The sequence below is a fragment of the Carlito syrichta genome, unplaced genomic scaffold, assembly GCF_000164805.1.
Source record: "Carlito syrichta isolate Samal-C Ts95f unplaced genomic scaffold, Tarsius_syrichta-2.0.1 Scaffold169207, whole genome shotgun sequence".
Lineage (NCBI taxonomy): Eukaryota > Metazoa > Chordata > Mammalia > Primates > Tarsiidae > Carlito > Carlito syrichta.
The window spans coordinates 374,878-394,624 of NW_007113303.1; the positions used below are offsets into that span (position 1 = coordinate 374,878).

At 48.5% G+C, this 19,747-nt stretch overlaps 1 protein-coding gene across 4 annotated transcripts in view; it reads right to left on the reverse strand.

Annotated features, from left to right (window-relative positions):
- Positions 1-15,481: 15,481 nt before the first annotated feature.
- TGFBRAP1 (transforming growth factor beta receptor associated protein 1) overlaps positions 15,482-19,747 on the reverse strand; it is a 70,313-nt gene continuing 66,047 nt past the window's right edge. For all 4 annotated transcript variants that reach the window (XM_008051249.2, XM_008051247.2, XM_008051248.2 and 1 more), the window contains one exon: positions 15,482-18,189. In XM_008051249.2, the coding sequence (XP_008049440.1) occupies positions 18,013-18,189 (177 nt within the window). In that variant the 3' untranslated portion in view covers positions 15,482-18,012. The remainder of the gene's footprint in view (positions 18,190-19,747) is intronic.

The window sequence follows — 19,747 nt, forward strand, 5'->3', positions numbered from 1 at the left end:
CTTTTGGAGCCTTGAGAAAGAGAAATCACAAAACTGAATGAATGAAGGTATCAAAATTCACATCAATCAGTGTCATATGATCTCTGTTGGACAGTAATATATATGTTTCAAAGTAATAATTTTGTATATATTTTAAATAAAGTATTATTGCTCTTTCAGTGTATAAGCCTATGATCTTGCCAAAATTTGCACCAAGACCATGAATAGTAAGCCCAGAATCCATGCCCAACAGCCCTGTATCCTGTATCAGTTTGTTCAGGCTGCTATAACAAAAGTCCTTAGACTGGGGCATCTATAAACAATAGAAATTTATTTCTTCCAGTTCTGGAGACTGGGAAGTCCAAAATAAAGGCACGGACACATCCGGCATCAGGCGAAGGTTCCCTCTCGGCTTCATGGATGGCACACTGCTGCGGTATCTTCTCTTGGCAGAAGGGGAAGGGGTGCTGCCCTAAACCTCTGATGAGCCACTCGACTAATCTCATTCATGAGGGTGGAGTCCTCATGACCGAAGCACTTCCCGAAGCCTCACCTCCGAATACTCTCACAATTGGTATTAGGTTCCAACACAAGGATTTGGTGGGGGGACTCCGACATTCAGGCTGTAGCAACCTCCCAAGACAAAGCAACTTCAGGAAGTCTAGAGCCTGACAGTTATTATCAAAGCTGGACGGGCTCAAGAATGGAACCATACGATGAAAACCAAGGGACTGTTGGAGCAACCGGGGTCAAAGCTGCTTGCCCATGGTTTTTGTTTTTGTTGTTGATGTTTGATCTCAGCCCTGTCAAGTAACCCCAGCCAGGTCTTCTCCTCTGGCTTGCAGTTGGGAACCTTTATAATCCTCTCTGGCCTCACTTGACTCTTGAACAAACTTCCATTGCCTAAAATACTGAGTAAATCCCTGATTCTGGTCTCCTTCCCTGAGGTTTTAGGGGCAAACACTGCTTCACTATTGTATTATTATGTTTTCATCCTCTTTCTAGCCTCAAGGCTCCCAAATCCTGTGGGAAGTCCGGGCAGCTTAACACCTGTGGGGCCTTGGGTGACAGAAACCAGCCAACTATGGCCACCACCATCCCCAGAGGCGGGGATGGGCTCCTTGGGAGAGACTTGCCTTAGAAATGAGACACAAGGGACTCAGAAGTGTCCTCCTCATTGTAACCACTCTCACAGATCCACCAGCTTTTCATCTCGAATCTTGGCCCCCAAGGTCAGGGTGAAAGAGAAGCAAAATTTCCCTAGGACGTTCTGAATACCAAGATGAGCTGCAAAAATCTTGATCAATTGTTATTTCGCCATTCTGAGCCCTGGCTGTATCTTCCCCGCACATGATTCACAGAGCCTGCTTTTTCTGGATTAAAAAACCCTCCATGGGCATCCCTCTTTTGGGTCCCCTCCCATGGTGGTAGCTTTTTTGTCTTCTTAATGAACTCCTGCTTCAAAAAAAAAAAAAGGAAAAAACCTCCACAATATCTAGTTTTGACGCTGCTCTGCTCCCCTTGTTCATGCAGTCAGGCCCCAACCTCCGACCCCTCACAGTTGCAGGAGCGCCCAGGGCTCAGCAATCTGCTCCACTAAAAATCAGGGCATGTAGAACAAGTGCTCTGAAAGGGATGGTCTGGACCTCAGGGCTGCCTCGCCTCCGTGTGACTCTGGGCGGGTGTTCCTGCGCCCCACCGAGGTGACAGAAATGCTCTCAGCCAGAGGGCCACAGCAAAAAATAAATAAAACAATGCAGGTGAAGGATCTGGGCCTGGTCCAGGGTAGATGCTGCAGATACAGAGACAATAATTATCACAGTTGACCATCAACTTGTGTGTAGCCAAGGTTTGTCTGTTTTGGGGCAAGGATGGGAATTTGTTTCAGAAACTGTCTTGTTGAGTCCTTCCGAAAAAACAAAACAACAACAGCAAAAAAACCCCAAGCCATTCTCCAATGGACATTGAGTGTTCTCTCATCCAATTCTGATGCTGTCTGCCTGGAGTTGGAGTCAGATCCCATAGGCTCAATCCCACAAGACTGCCCCCCTCTGCAGATGCCAATCACAAGCAGGAGGTGGCCACCTATACTTCTGACCGACAGGCTCCCATGACAGGACAAGGCATGTGGGAAGGTATGTGGAGCTTCTGTGCCCTATCCAAGACCACCACCTTCCAGGAACTGCCATGTGTTCAGCTGCCCAGAAGCCCATCTGAATCCTGTCCTTTTGCATTTTCATGGAGGGTTCGTTATGTAGACATGACTGATCACATCACTGGTCATTGGTGATCAACTCAACCTTCAGCCCCTCTCTCCTCTCCCCTCTTTGGAGGTTGGGGTTGGGGCTGAAAACCCCACCCCTCTAATCATACCTTGGTCTTTCTGATCAGTCGGTCATTAGCATACCAAGACATTCTTATCGCTCTGAAGATTCCAAAAGTTTTAGAAACTGTGTCAGGAACCAGGAACAGAGACCCAATATATATTTATGATACCACGATGCCCCAGTCCCTTTCCTCATCTCCACGGGGTCTAAGATTTCTGGGCTCAGTTGACATGCACACCGTGTCCGCAGAAGCCAGGAGCATGGGTTTGACTTTAAAGAGCAAAATTCTGCTTGATGGCTTCAACTGCACCACTTTATTCCATTCAAAACTCTCCCTGGGCTATAAGCTGGCTTCCCAGGGCTTCACAGATGGACAGATGAACACTTGAGTGCAGCCCCGTCCTGTGCCTGGAAGAAAGAGCTTCAGGTGCCCAAGACAGCTCTGAGGGCTGTTCTAGGGTCCCTGGAGCACCCTGGAGCCTATCTGGGATGCAGCAAGGTGGGAGGGAAAAGGGGTGGGCTGGGGAAAAGGCTGCGATAACAAAAAGAGTCAACACCAAAGTGGCTTAAACAGACTGACCGTTTGTTTCCCTCATTAGATGTCCAGGGCAGACCGGGCTTGGTGGCTCAGCCTGCCATTCCAGCAGTTTGGGAGGCCAAGGCGAGTGGATTGCCTGAGTCTGTGGATTCGAGACCAGCCCGGGCAATTTGGCGAGACCTCGTTTCCACAATAAATCAAAAATGAGCCGGGTGTGGTAGTGCACACCTGTAGTTTTGGCTACTTGGAAGGCTGAGGTGGAATGATCGCCGGAGCCCAGCAGGTTGACGCTGGGGTGGCTGTGAGCATGCCCCTGCACTCCAGCCTGGGCGATAGAGTGAGACTCCAACTCAAAAAAATAAAAAATATCCAGGGCAGCCAGGCAGGCTTTCTGTTCCATGTGGTTGTTCAGGACTCAGATTCTGGCCATTTGGGTTTCCCATTGCCCCCTGGGGCACCGTCCTCATCTTTATGGTCAGTCTGGGCTGCAGCCACTTCTGTGGTCCAGCTCAAGAGAAGGAGAAGAGTATGAGAAACATGTGCAATAAGATACCCCACACGACCCTGATCTTCTGCCATCACCTGCAGTCCCATGGCCACGCAGAGCTGCAAAGGAGACTGGGAAATGGAGTCCCCAGTTGGGCAGCTGTGTGTCCCGCTGCAACCTACCACGGAACAAAAGGGGAAGGATTTGGTGGACTCCCAGCAGTGTCTGCCAAAACATCACACAATTTTAAAAACACAGGAGATCCTAGCACACACACACATTCGGAAGTCCTGAGAATAAATTTCACAAAGGAGCCTTTGTTCACTGTAAAACAAGCATATCTCTATCACATCAACCAAAGATGGTTGCTGCTCTCCTGATCCCTGCCCATCAACACATAGAGTCCCACATCCAAACACAAAAAAATGTGTGCATTTATGCCTGTGGTGAGGAGAAAAGGACACCGCATTTAACCTTTTAGATACAGATGATGGGAGACATAAAAGGTGGAATGAAAATTTGAAGCCACAAAGGGATGACACGCTGCCGAGATGAGAAAAAATAATTACTATTTAAAACGACAAACAGACAATCAACACTGATTAAGATAAACTCTGTCCAAAAATTTGATTGCGTTCATGGAAAGAGTGTCATTTTCAAGTTTTGGCTACTCACAGGTGGAGTCTGGCTGCCCAGAGTACAGACAGACAACCGCAGAGTGTGGCCCGGGCTCAGTAAAATCAGGCCGGGTGATGGAACGCTTCCAGGGAAGGGAGGGCTTGGGAACCCTCACAGGAACGTCAGCATCTGGATTCTGGAAGAATAAAAGGATGTTTGAACGCAAAAGCACTGCGTGTGTGTGTGTCCCCCTTATTCTGGGCAGGTTTCCAAGGCTGCTTTCGCAGAGGGTTCTAGTTCACCTTGTCCCTTCCTCAGGACGAGCAGAGAACAAGGTGTTCTGGAATAGGAGAGGTGGCAGAGGTTGCCACGGCCCAAGAGGGAGCCCGTAGGGCCTGCGGCACAGACAGGCTTCTCCTCATTAGCCTGAAAGAAACAGAAAGAACTTACCTAGGTGAGAAAGACTGAGACGTGACCAGAACTTGACCTTCCGCATTCACGAGTCTGAGGGCATGGGTTGCATTCAGCCTCCCGGGGTGTCAGGAAAATGCCAAGGACCCCCAAAATTCAGTGAGTAACAAATGACTTGCTCCGGATCTCATGGTTCTTCTCTGGGTTCTTTCCTGGCACCCCGGCATCTGCCGTCTCTTTGACAACCACTCCAGTCTAGGGAAAAGAACCAAACTCGTTTTGGAAGCATTTTGTAAAAGAAAGTCTTGCAACTCCTTCTTCCCATCCCTGGGGAAAACACATTTCTCGTTTCCTCCCTGTCTGTGATACCACATCTGTATCCCCTCGTGTCGGGATCTTGTGGTAGGGTGAAGCCTATGAATGCTTAATTACACCATAAAGAGAGGGTCACTAAGCTCACCATAAAAGATGAGCAAGATGGGAGGATATTAAAAATGCATAAAGAAAAATGGGAAGCTTCAAGGAGCGAACAGGCGTCAGGGAGAAATGACCCGGGACAGGAGGCTCTTTCTCTCTGGGCCCCGAGATTTTCTCTGGGATGGGATGGGCTTCTCAGGAAGCCGCCAGTCTGGGCTATAGAAAGTGCTTTCCACTTCATAGGGGGGTCGGGGGCTGCCAGAATGCCTCCCCTTCAGACCTGCACAGGTGGCTGGGCACCACCATCCGGCCGGGTCCAGAGGGGCAGGCACTGCTGGGGGCTTCTCACATTCTCCAGATATGCTGCTCCACGCATTTCTGTCCCGGCTATCTGTAAGTCTTGTTACTCTTCATGTGAGCTTCCTTCTGCTTGCATGCCATCTTCATTCTCCAACCTCTTCTCTGGTTTTCTTGAATCTCCTTCTCCTCAAACAATGTAGTAAGCAGATACAGTTGAGCCCTTCACCTGGTGTGAGATGACACTAAATGTTTTCTAGCTTTTTTTTTTTTATAAAGAAAACAGGGTCTTGCTTGGTTGCCCGGGCTGGAGGGCAGTGGTGCCATCAGAGCTCACTGCAACCTTGACTTCGTGGGTTCAAGAGATCCTCCCACCTCAATCTCCCAAGTAGCTGGACGACAGCCACATTCCACCATGCCCAGTTAACTTTTTTTTGAAGACACGGAGTCTTGCTATATTGCCCAGGCTGGTCTTAAATTCCTGGCTTCCAGTGATCCTCCTGCCTCAGCCTCCCAAAGTGCTGGGATGAGCCACCATGCCCCTGACCTGAAGTGATTTCTGATGGCCAGTAGTCCTCCATTGTGTGGACGTGCCACAGATATTTAAGGGACTCCCTGTTTGAAACCGTCAGAGTTGTTTTGTGTTTTCCTATTTTCATCATTTTAAGAAAATGTCAAAATGAGCATCCTTGGCATACATTTTCCTGCCCAACTGCTGATTATTTTCCTAAGCTAAACATCTAAACGTGGATACAGTGGCTTCTGGTGCCATAATAAAATTGCTTTTCGGAAAGTGTCAAGTTATTCTCCCAGCAGCTGGGCTTGAGAATGACCGGAGTCTTGGGAAATTCTTGGAGAAGTCATGAAGTACTTCCCATTAGCCTCTGTTGATCCCTTGCCAATAGGCTGTGTCAAGGCTCCTCTGGGCCACAAGTTATAAACTGGGTTATGGGAGTCCTAGGGAGAGCAAACACAGCCTCTGTGACATGGGAGGCATTATTCAAGAAGTTGGCAGTTTTGAAAAGGCTAAGGACAATTAATGTCTATTCACTAATTACATACAGAAAGGTAAGAGAAACAATTATTAAAGCGATTCTACGACTCTCCAGAAACCAACTTGGGCTGAAAGGGTTACTTGTGGCCACTTCAGGCCAGTTTGAGTCACCTAGACTTAAGAAACCCCTTGAACACTTTGAAATCTGGCTGACTGCCTGGTGTGGCTGGGCCTAGAAAGAGTTTCCAGACTCTTGGTTCCTATTTCTCACCCTATCCTACTCCTCTACTGCTGTGGAATGAATTGTGTCCCCCACCCTCTGCCAAATTCATATGTTGAATTCCCCCAGTGGCACGGTCTTAGGAGGTGGGATCTTTGGGAGGTGATTGGGTCCTGAGGGTGGAGCCCCCATGATGAACTAGTGTCCTTATAAGAGGAGACACCAGAGCTTTCTCTCTGCCATGTGAGGACACAAGAAGAAGGTGGCCGTCCGATGCCAGGAAGAGAGCCCTCACCAGGGACCATACAGGCTGCCATCTCGATCTTGGACTTCCAGACTCCAGAACTGTAAGAAATAAATTTCTGTTGTTTCAGCCATCCAGTCTATGGCATTTTGCAACAGCAGACCAAGAGGACTAAGAAAAATACTCTGCAGCAAGCTTTCCTGCCTTACTATGAGATACATATTAACATTTTTTTGTTCCATCCTCTGTACCAGAAGCAGAGAATACAGTTGTAGCCAGCCCAGTGGCCCAATCGAAAAGATATATTAATCGAGTTTTTTATTTTTATTTTTTTGAGTTGGAGTCTCACTCTGTCGCCCAGACTGGAGTGCAGTGGCCGCTCCCGGCCACCGCAGCCTCGACCTGCTGGGCTCCGGCGATCCTTCCGCCTCCGCCTTCCAAGTAGCTGGAACTACAGGTGCGCACTACCACGCCCAGCTAATTTTTTGATTTATTGTAGAGATGAGGTCTCCCCAAGTCGCCCGAACCCGCGGGCTCAGGCAATCCATTCACCTCAGCCTCCCAAAGTGCGGGATTACAGGCTGAGCCACCGAGCCCGGCCGAGTCTTTTATTTTCTTGTAACCGATGCTTTGACATCCGGGCCCTTGCTGACCCTGGAGGGACCGCCTCTCCCAGGATCAGTCAATTCCTAGAGATAGTAGACAACTCGCCTACATGCGTGCTTTTCAAACACAAATCACCCAGTCCAGAGCCCACACCTCACACCGGGTCACTGTTCACCTGCCTCTAATATTTCCAGGACCAGGTACCAAGCAACTAGAAAAAGGTCCTATGCCCCAAAGCCCACTGAAATTATCCAGACTCGCCTCTCCTAAGCCTGCCTACCTGCTTCACTTGTTCCTTCCTGTGGGAGCCACAACAAAGGCTCTTGTCCACGATCTTCCTCTGCCTCCTGACTGACCCTGGGGCCGCCCAGTGTGGCTCTGCCTGGCAGGCCAGGTCCCTCCTATTGGAACCTGTGACAAACTCCCTTTTCAGTGCAGCCATCTCCTGTTGGCCTCATCGTACCTCAGATTTCCTGTTAATACGCTGTATTTTAAAACAAAGCATTCTCTAATAAGCAGGCTGGCAAAAGCTGTCATTAAAAACTTGGACCATGGAAAGATCAAGACGAATATGCAGGATGCCAGATGGAAGTGTTGGCGTGGCTCCCGCGGGTGGTAGGATGGTTGGTCGGTCCACAGCACAGATACTTGTACTATTATTCTGCTTTTCCAACCAGGATAGAGCTGCACCCTCCAGCCTCTTTTTGCCACCATCCCCTGGTGACTCTCTGGGCTCGTCCAGTTGACCTCTCAAGACCGGCTGCATCTTTTTCACCATTTTGCCCACACTTCCAAGGGGCCGGCGTCTGCCTCACTTCTAGGCTTGGCTCTGCTGCTCCCTCTGCCTGGAGCCCTTAGATCCGACTCAAGGCCCTTCCTCTGCTCTGCTGGTTGACCTGCACTGCCTTCCCTCATTCTGCCACAATGGTTCCATGGTGAGCTCCGGGAGGGCCAAGACCAGCTGCATCTTTTTCACCATTTTGCCCACAGAACTCAGTTCAGTGCCTGGCACATCACAGCCTTCCGGCTTATAAGGGGGGACCTCAAAAGGCCTGGAATTTATTTATTAAAAATCGTGTATATATCCTTACATGTTTAAATGGTGGTCACCTGCCGGGCTCGGTGGCTCAGCCTGTAATCCTGCGCCTTTGGGAGGCTGAGGTGAGTGGATGGCCTGAGCCTGCAGGTTCGAGACCCGCCTGGGCAGCGAGACTTCATCTTTACAATAAATCAAAAAATCAGCCGGGCGTGGTAGCGCATGCCTGTAATTCCTGTTACTCGGAAGGCTGAGGCGGAAGGATCGCCGGAGCCCAGCAGGCCGAGGCTGCGGTGGCCGGGAGCGGCCACTGCACTCCAGTCTGGGCAACAGAGTGAGACTCCAACTCAAAAAAAAAAAAAAAAATTAAAATTAAAAAGTAAATAAATAAATAAATGGTGGTCACCTTCAAAGGACTCTCTGGTGCGATATACCTATCAAGACACTTTTCCCACTGATCAAACGGTTTTTGAACTCCTTCGTTTGGATGCCTTATAGTGACTCTGCTGTTTTTGTTTCACCTCTTCCACATGAACAAAATGTTTCCTTTTGAGGCCTTTTTTCATCCAGGAAAACAAGCAAACCAAAAAAAGTTGCTTGGGACAAGATCGGGTGGATAGGGAGGGCGGGCACGGGGGTCATGCTGTTTTGGGGTCAAAAACTGCTGAACACTCAGCCCTGTGGGCGGGTGTGTTCGGAAATCACCCATCATGAAATAGGCAAACGGGTTGAAATAATTCCCACAAAAAAAATTAACTGCAGCCAAGCAAAGCCTCTCACAACAATGCTACCTGGTGCACTGTTGCCAGTGGGCTCCTAGAACACTTGTGTAGCCTGTGCTACATGGGGCCTGCCCTCCCAAAGATACTTCCAGTCCAGGCTTGGTGGCTCAGCCTGTCATCCCAGCACTTTGGGAGGCCGGGGCGAGTGGATTGCCTGAGCCCACAGGTTTCGAGACCAGCCCGGGCAACTTGGTGAGACCTCATCTCTACAATAAACCCAAAATTAGCTGCGTGCGGTAGCACGCTCCTGCAGTTCTGGCTACTTGGAAGGCTGAGCAGCAGGTCGACGCTGGGATGGCCATGAGTGTGCTACTGAGCTCCAGCCTGGGTGACAGAGTGAAACCCGACTCAAAAAAAAAAAGATAATTCTAGATGTTTTGGGGTCCTCCTCCTATACTTGCAGAATGAATGCATGGTTGAATATACAAAAGTATGAATGGAAAAGGGGGAACCGCCCCCCTTTGCATGAAATATAATTCTTGGTGAGTCCTTCAGCCTCTCAGCTTCCTGCCTCTGTGGTGAGGTCATTTCTGATTCTGCAGATGCATGAACATGACAGGAAACGTGAAGTCACCGCGACTGCAGCTCTGCCCCAAGAGAGGACAAGTCCACTCACCGTGAGGGCAGTTCCCACGCAGAGGCTCCTTCGTCTCCCTGGCCCCTTAGACGTGTGTGAGGGTTAATTTTATGTGTCAACGTGATGGGGCCACCATGTGCCCAAAGCAAACATTGTTTCTGGGTGCGTATGTGAGCGTCTTTACAGATGAGATTAGTGTTTATTTGGTGGCTTCTGTAAAGCCACCATGTGGGTGGGCATCACCCAGTCTGTAAAGCCACCCATGTGGGCGGTTATCATCCAGTCCACTGAGTGCCCAAAGAGAACAAGACAGGGAAGGAAGAAATCATCCTCTTTTCTACTTGCCTCAGTGCTTGAGCAGGGACTTCTTATTTCATCTTCTCCTGGACTCAGAAGGGGGTTTACACCATCAATTCCCCTGGTTCTCAGGTCTTTGGACTTGGACTGAATTACATCACTGGCTTCTCCCGGTCTCTGGCTTGCAGATGGTAGGTAGGCCACGGGACATCTCAGCCTTTAGAATCATGTGAGCCAATTCTTCATCTCTCTCATTCTCTTCACACACATACACCCACAAAGACACACACCTCTTACTGCAGGGGTCCCTAACCCCTGGCCACAGGCCAGTATTGGTACCAGTCCACTCCCCAACGCTCACTTTACTGCCTGAGCTCTGTCTCCTGTCAAATCGGCACTGAAAAGCCAGCTTCCATTTCCAACATCCTACTTTTGTGAAGCAGCGTTTCTGCAGGGACAGCAACCAAAACAAGATTACAAAGTAGACTGGACATAAGCAACACACTTCGGGTGTCACTGTCTCCCCTCACCCCAGATGGGACCATCTAGCTGCAGAAAAACAAGCTCAGAGCTTCCACTGATTCTGCATGATGGCAAGTTGCATAATTATTTCATGATACTTTACAACGTAATAATAATGGAAGTAAAGTGCACAATAAATGTAATGTGCTTGAATTATCCCAAAACCATACCCCCATCCACTAGTCCGTGGAAAAAACCGTCTTCCACAAAACCGGTCCCTGATGCCAAAATGGTTGCAGACTGCTGTCTTACTGGTTCTCTTTCCTGACTACTATAACGTACATCCTGGCGTGGCCATGGTGGGCTGGGTACAGCTGACCTTCCCTGCCAGTTGCTTAGGAAGCAGCTTGTTTTATAGCATTTGTATGAATACACAATATCTGAAAATTACAGCAGGAGATGCAAATCTAGCACAGATAGGAAACTGGCCCGCCATGGCATGTTTCCAACGCTCAGGTGCATGAAATTATAGTGACGGGGGCAGAGATAATGATGGGCTTCCAGACACTTTCATACTTGCTGTGCCGTGGCAACTATCCTTCCCTCCATAATTACACAATCTTTACTGTGGTCTCTTCCGTGCGGGATCACCCAGTACACAGGCCTGCAACACAGGTGTGGAAAAAAGCGACTAAATCTCCAGCATCAAGATTCCCCACCGCAGTGGGAGAAGGCACCTGAAAACAGGCTGGATCTCATGTGCTGAGGTTCTGCTCCCCTGACTCACACGCCTGGGAAGTGAATGCCAGCCCTTCCCATCCCAAAGCCAGACGCACGCACACATGCTATCTACACCGCCTGCAAAGTCACGTCTTGCTCTCCCAGGAAAGTGAGGAGAAATGCCCCCTTCCTGTCTGGCCATAAGTTTTAGCAAGCTGACAGCATGGCCAGATATCAGGTGTTGATCCCTTTGAAAACCGGAATTGGAGTCATCATTGCTGCAGCAACTAAGAAAGAACATGGCTAGGGCCAGGGCACACCTCCTTCCCTTCCTAGAGGTTTATATAGAGGGAGGCTGGGAAAAATGGTAGAAAACATGCAAACCTTTTTTGGGAGGCCTGCCAATGAAACACACACGCCCAGATGTCATTTGCTCTGATAACTTTTTCCCATAAGTAAGTCTGGACCTTGCTTCTGAATTAGCTTAATGCAGACCCTTGCAGATTAACAAGTGTCACATCATGGATGGGCAACTCTTTGTGCTTTTCCTTGTTGGCAAAGAACTTGTGCTGATTTTGAACCCATTTTCAAGGGCCTGCATTAGACATTCATGAGCTTTGTTGATCTGTTTTGATCCAATGGAAGGGATTAGGGCAATAACCAGACGGGCTTTAGATGGGTTGATATAGGCTTATAGTTTTCCATGTTAATATGAACATATAAAATAGCAATTGTAACTTTATATGAAACAAATAAATACAAATAGCCCATGCACACATACTTTTTGTAACTACACGATTTAAAAATCATGCAATGGAGTACTCATTACTCAGCACTCAAAAGGAAGGAAATTCTGACCCGTGCTACATGGATGAACCTTGAGAACATATGTCAAGTGAAATTAGTGAAATAAGCCAGTCACAAAAGGACAAATACCAAACGATTCCACTTCCGTAAGATATTCGAGTAGTCAGATTCACAGAGAGCAGAGTAGAATGGTGGGTGCCAGGGACTGGGGGGAGAGAAATGGTGAGTGTTTAATGGGGACAGAGTTTCTGTTAGAAGTGATGAAAAAGTTCTGGAGTGGATGGTGGTGATGGTTGCACAACAATGTGAATGTATTTATGCTGCAGAACTATATGTTTAAAAATGGCTAAAGTGGTACATTTTATGCTAAGTATATTTTACCACAGTAAAAAATAAGCCATGAAAACGGCAAGAAAGGGGCAACACCCTCCGGTCCCTTCCCACTGTGGGAGCTTTTTCTGTCTTCTCAATAAATCCTGCTTTCTAGAAAAAACAAAGTGGCGAGAAGGCTAACATACATGAAAAATGTCCTTAAATGCAGCCTTATCAGTAATATGGCAACCTGTCTCTTTTGTATGTGGACATAAAATTGGGTTTCTGGCTGTTTATTCATAACGTGAATACATTCTTGTAAATGGACTGAAATCAAATCTCCTTAGAAGTGTACATTGTCTTATGAAAAACAACCGGGGAAATGCTTTCTTGAACTCCAATTCTTTTTTTTTTTTGAGTTGGAGTCTCACTCTGTCGCCCAGACGGGAGTGCAGTGGCACACTCCCGGTCACTGCAGCCTCGCCCTACTGGGCTCCGGCGATCCTTCAGCCTCAGCCTTCCAAGTAGCCAGAACTACAGGCGTGCACTACCACACCCGGCGAATTCTTGATTTATTGTAGAGACGAGGTCTCGCCAAGTTGCCCAGGCAGGTCTCGAACTCTCAGGCTCAGACAATCCACTCACCTTGGCCTCCCAAAGTGCTGGGATGACCGGCTGACCCACCGAGCCTGGCCTATACTGCAATTCTTAAGGAAACAAAAGTTTAGCATTTCGGTTATATTTATGTATGAGGTTCAGTCAATGGTCTGTGAGTCCACAATGTATTAAAAAATAATTTCAAATAAATGGTGTTACCGTACAGTAACATGCTGGCCGCAGAGGCAGGTGTGGGGGCAGCAGGGGAGATGGACTACCTCAATTCTATCATGTACTTATCGATTTTGGAAAGTCATAAATGTGTGTGGGTGACCAGACAGGGGCAGGGGCTGGGATGAGTCCGTTGGAAGTGTTCTGTGTCCCTTAGTTCACGTTCCACTTGAGATTAGGAGGGGGATTTGGGTCCCCAGCTTAGTCGGATATCCATGAAATTTCAAAGGGAAAAACCGGCATTTCAAGTGAGACACGTGGGAAATATTCTCTAGAGAAAAATGATCATGATGGTGAGGGACCTCTAGAAGCCAGAGCGTGGGAGAAAAGGCAAAGGGATTCTTAGCCAGGACCGGAAGAGGCTGGAGGAAACGGACAACTAGCTTCTGGAAGGGCTGTGTAGACCAGCCTGCCTTCCGCCTTGACGGCAAAGCCAGAACCAGCGAGCAGTCTAACAAGTCACTTTTCTAATCACGGAACCGTGCGGTGATCTGAGTGTGGGACTCAGACACACCTGTGGGGGACACATCCACGGGATACCATGAGAGAGTTCCCATGCTCGGTGCCATCAGGGCCTATCCTGAGAACGCCTGGATCTTATAGGGCAGCGTTTGGTATGAAAGTCTGCCCCGATTTCCCTAGCTTAGAACAGAAGACTAACACCTGAAGGGACCTCAGATACTACCTAGCCCCACCTCCCACTTGTGGACAAGCCCACCAAGGTCTAGGTGACAAGACTCACCCAGGATCACAGCCGGTTGTGCCCGAGCCCATAAGACCCAGGCTTCTGCCCATCTGACTTGGGACTTCCCAATTCACACTTGGCCTGCTGAGCTGCATGGGTTGATTTCCAGTCCCTTTCTGCCACGTGTTCTCATTGAACCACTTCATGTCTCTGGACCCCAGGCTGAATTACAGCCATGTGTCTCCTTCCCCGTCGCAAGCGAAAGAAAAGCAGGCTTCATTAATTCAAGTGCTCATCTCCCAACAACTGTTAACAAGCCTTGGATAGCGCTCTGCCATTTAGCTTTTCTGAGAAGGTGAAAGGGTCCCTTTGTCCATATGGTCTAGATTCTTGTACATTTTCATTTCAAACGCTAAGGTTGACAGAGCTGCGAAAAGCAAATGGGGTGTTAGTTGATATCTAATTACTCCTAACATGCGTCACAGCCCATTTAACTGAGTCAGATGCCAGTCTTTGCCTCCACAGACAGACACATTCAGGACGTCAATTTCCACACACACTCTCTCTCCCCCAATTGCTCCTCTAGAGATTCAGTCACCCACATTCTTCCTTCCCAGTCAGGATTATCCATCTACAACCCCCCCATCTTCCTTATTCTCTAATAGGCTAATAGATTTTCGAATTTGATGATGTAAACATGAGAAAAGACATTAGTCGCTACCTCCTGATTTTCTAAATGCAGCAGCATGATGATGTAAATACAGTTGACCGTGGGTTGGCTTCTGGTTGTCTCTTGATTTTGGCTGGGGACACACCAGGTGGAAGATATGCAGGTAAGAACTCCAGCTCTGACTTGGGGCCTGCTCAGACTCTGAGCAAAACACCCCAACAAATGGCGCCTCGGTTTCTTCAACTTGAAACACGGATGAGTCATGACACCTGATCTACTCACATATTTGGGATTCACCCCACCTGAGCAGGTAGAATAGGGCTAGAGTAGCCAGGGCCACTCTGTGTGTTAACACACCCCTTCCTTCAGGGCTAGAACGGTACCTGGAATGAAAGGACAGGAGGAAGCGCTGCCAACTCGAACAGGAGGGCGCAAAGGCCTGCTCTCCAGCACGTTCTGTAGGATGAAGTAGAATTCAAAAGGTGAGATTTTTCCTTTTTGAGTTGGAATCTCACTCCGTCACCCAGGCTGGAGTGCGGTGGCATGCTACGGCCACCCCAGCGTTGACCGGCTTGGCTCCAGCAATTCTTCCACCTCAGCCTTCCAAGTCACCAGACTACAGATGCACGCTATCACATTTTTTTGATTTGTTGTAGAGAGGAGGTCTCGCCAACTTGGCCAGGCTGGTCTCAAACCCGTGGGCTCAGGCAATCTACCTGCCTCGCCCTCCCAAGACGCTGGGATGACAGGCTGAGCCACAGAGCCTGGCCCAAAAGGTGAGTTTTTCCAAAAAAAAAAAGTGATATTCCTTGAATATGTTCAGGGTTAGAAACCCAAGAGCAGCAGGCTTGAGAGCATTTGGCTCAGTGGTGAAGTATGTAAGAAGTAATCAGAAATCTCCTTGGTTAAATTCCTCAGAGCCTGATTAATACGAAGGTAACAAATGTCAAGGAGCACCCTGAAAATATGCAGGCGATAAATCCCAAAGCAGATAGGATGCCATTTGGTAAAGTAGTCACAAAGTTTAAGGAGCAGCCAACCCAAGTGCCCTGTGGGGGCTGGGAAGAGCAGGAGGGACCGATTCTAGGACTCCTGAGACTAGGTATGGCGTAAGTGGAAGCCATCATTCCACCAAGATCATTTTACTTAAGAAATGACAGCAAGGACGAAGAACTAAAAGAATTTTAATAAAATCAACAGGTTTACATTTGTACATCTCGTGTGTCTGGGAGCCCATCAGGGCGAAGGATAAAGTTGCAAGGACAAAGGTTTCCGTGGGAGAGCAAGCAGGAAAGCAAGGGATACCCTAGCTGTGCAGCAGACATCCACCTGCCGGCGCCCCCGAGGGAAGCACGCATGTTTCAGCCTATGTCAGCAGGGGACTCGCAGGCGAGCGGAGGCCCTACGCGCCGTAGCCCACGTGACACTCCTGCATTAATACTTGACAGGCAGCAGCAGACAAACAGTTCATAAATTCAAACAGGACTGCCCATGGAATATTAATGTCAATGGAATGCAGTTCGTGTTGTTTTAACTACAATGGTTACGCTGAGTTTAATGAGAGGAAGGTCTGAGTGGCGGAGTGAACTGCTCTCCTCAACTGCACGGTCACAAATCAGCAGGAATCTCTCTCAGAAACAGGATTTGAGAACAGGACCATGTAGGAATGAGAGAAAGTTAGGAGGCAGTTCTCCACGGTGTCAGAGACTTCCGCTTGTGTTAAGAGATTTTGCAGAAACGGTGAACTGCTCGGCTTTAATTCCCATAATTCTAAAGGATGACAAACATTTCAAAATATTGATCAATGTTCAGAGGAAACAAAAAAAGACTAGTTAGTGTCCACAAGTTAGGAAAGAGCAATTGTTAGGCTTTTTCAAGACTTCATCCTTTTTTTTCATTTGTAGAGCAACAGTGCTCTTAACAGTGCCTTGTTGCATACACTAGTACCTTGTTCTTTGAGAAATGTAAACTCGGTCTCACAAGTAGTAACGCTAATCTACGCAACAGCATGACCATTCTGTAACAGTCATCCACAGGGTTAAACTCAAGACCATCTTTGAGTTCACACCAATGTACACAGCATACAGTTGAGCTACAAAGAGAATCTCTTCATTATTTATTCTTTAGATCATTGAAACATAGGTAGGAAAAAACAATGGTGCCAATTCCCCCCAAAGAACACATGGTTGCTTTTGCTTCTTGGCCTACTTAGAATCCCGAAAGGAAAAAATACACTGACCGTTATGAGTACAGGAAACATTTTTTTAAAAACAGGAATGAGCTCTTTATCCCCACCTCAGTAAGGCTTGGGCCGAGAAAGAGGGTATATTTCGGTGTCCTCCCTTGTCAGACGTACAAGTGAATGTTTTGTTTTCTAAGTGTTATGGTCAGGGAACACTGTCTATATTGCTAGTCCCTAACAGAATCAGTAATCACAATGAAGAAATTCAAAAGAGGGCAGTGAAGTAAAAATGGCTTCAGCTTGTCAGCAATGTTACGCAGAAACACAAAAGGAATCCCTGGTCTCCTGTGAGTGAGAGGCATCTTTTCTGTGTGTTCTGGAAACCTCAAAGCAGGTACACAGTGTGCTGAGAGGCAAAGTGGCCTGCTGGGAGTGCCCAAGAGGATGTGCAGTGCTCAGGTACCCACGCGTCAGGCCATGCCTCTGCCAAGTGCAGCCTCACTCCACTGCCCTGCCGCAAGCATAAGGTCAAGGCGGCCTCTCTGAAAAGCCCCTGTGTGCTCACCACATTTCCCTTTCAACTTCCCAAGAATGCGACAGGAGGTACATTTTAACAGGAGAAATTACCTCTCATAAACAGCACGGGTGCATTTCTAAACATGAGAAAAAACCGCAAAGGGGATACAAATTTAAATAAAAACGTTTAGTCCAACATGTTAATGGTGGAGTTTTAAATGATCAGATGACAGACAGGAAAGGAGCACACACCTACCCCACACCCACCACGTCCTGAGTCCACTGCCTCCTCTGAAATGGGGACAGCAGCGTCTCTTGTGGAGCTCTCTTGCTTTCCAACAGATCTTTACTCGCTGGACAGCTGGAGCATGAGGTTTCCCCAAAGTGAGCGCCTGGGTCAACAAGGCAGACTTCTGGGGGTTGAGAGCCACGTGGGAAGTAAGGAGGGGCAAAGATACTTCCCCAAGGTCAGGCATTTCTGAGGGCCCAGGCAGAGTCCATGCGGACATCTCGGGAACCGTGTGGGTGGCAACATGCCTCCACGAGAGGCACAGCTGCCACCCCAGTGCTCTGCACCCCCGCCACTGTCCGCACAAGAGAGGGTTTCCTCTCCAGCCATGTCGAGGCCACGTGTTCCCGATGCAGATGCGGTCTAGAGGCAGGGGCGCAGGGGTGGTGCAGAGTCCCCCACCTGTGGCTAGACTGCACAGAGAAGACTCCCTTTTCTTTCAAAGTAGACCTCTGTTCTGCATCACTGTGCACCCGGACAGGTGAACTCTCGCATGCCTCCATTTTCGGGATTTTCGGGGATTCTCCATGTACATTCATCAAGAGCAGCCAACAGCGAGGAGTTCTTGTTGCCCTTGGACAGAAGTCTCCCCAGCACCCGATGTCGCCCCTCCATCCCGGCTGACACACAGAGCGGCGGCTGTCTGTTCTTTACATCCAGCAGGCTTGGTAAAGAACTCAGAGCTCCCCTCATGCCCTTGGACTGAGCTTTTCAAGTCCGAGTGCCGGGGCTGGGGGAGCTCGGGTTCGTGTGTCTGCTGGCAGCACAGTGGGTGTGCACAAGACCACCATTTGGGTATCTAACAAACACAGGCTCACGGAAGGGGTTTTGGCACATCTGACAGAGCTTTTTGTCTGAGAGCCGAATTGCACTTCCTTTCAACTTCATCTGCAAAAAGAAACCAAGACTGAGAAAGCTGCCATGTGCACAGGACCTGAGTAGCCACTTTCCAGGGTTTCAGGGCTGACATGTGTCACCCCACACATGATTATTGATGAGGGTTGTTTTAACATCATTTCTTGAAATGGAATATTAATGGTGAACACAAGACCAGCTTTGGTAACTAGAGAAGTTAAAAAGGGTATGAAACTGCTCTTCTTATTTTACAAAAGTAACTGCGGCTTGTCTGGTCAAGATGTCTCTATCCAAGACCCTCTCTCCAATATTCTCTGAGCTCTGACAATTTCAAGCAAGGCCTGTTTTAAAGTCATGAATGTCAGCACTGCGTGGGACCATATAACTCACCCAATTCCATGGTCCTCTCCTTTGCAAATAAGAAAAGTAAGGCACAAGTAAGAGATAGAGTCAAAGTCCCTGACTGGTCCTGGGAAACACAATTCTATTTCTTTGGAGGAAACTCATAAAACTGAGCTGTAACATCATTGGTCTCTGTCTGATAAACAGGACTTGAGATTTGCAAGTTACACAGTTTTTCTGCACAATTCACTCGTGTCAACCCAGGCAAGCTGATCTATTGGCAGGAGCACACAGCAACCCAGTGCATCCATCCTGTACTTACGAGTTGCACCAGTCATTTGACAAATATTGATCAGACACACTGAACGTGCCAAGCTTGACCCTAGGGATACGGAGATAGATGAAGTTCCCCACCCTCAAAGAAGCCTAACAGTAAAGGGAGTTGCAAATGCAGGCACACGGTATAAGGTGGGCAAAAGAGATGGTGACTGAGCTGCTTAAGGGTATGAGATGGTTTCACCAAGCAGAAAAAATACTTAGGCTGGGGTTTGACTGGGTATGTGCCAGGCACCAAGAACAAGGTAAGAATATCTCAGGCAGGGGGAACAGCATGTACAAAGGCAAAGAGCTAAGAAACAGCGTGTCACATTTGGAAGGTTCTGTGCGGCTCAAGCCAGGACATGTGCTGGGTAGCAGGGAGAGGTGGGGAGGGATGAGTCTAGGGAGGCGAGACTGGTCATCCAGGCCACGGGGAGTCAATGAAGACTTCTAGGTGGGAGAGGAATAGGCCAGGTTCCTGCTCTGGGAAGAATACTCTGCTGGCCACGTGGAATACAGAACCACGAGAGAGAAGGCTCCAGCGGGGAGCACAGCATGAGGACTAAGAATCTGGGGTCCTGAATTGGCCTGGGAGGCACCTCTGGGCTCTTCCACGTACAGCCTGTGGGACTGCCCTCTGCCTCAGCTTCTTCTCCCGTGAGATGGAGATGATCATAGTAGGCGCTGCATAAAACTGCTGGGACGACAAATGGCGTCACCAAGTGCCCAGTGTGGTACCTGGCACGTAGCACGTGTCCGGTGAGCGCTTACTGTTCTGAGGCTGTTCTCTTCCTCCCAGCCTGTCCCACAAATGCTCAATCAACAGCAGCTAAAGGGGAGAAAAACTACCCTGGCGTGACAGCTGCTGGCCTAGCCTCTGCCCCCGCTCGCACAGACCTGCTTCCATTTGAGGAGCATCAGATATGGGATG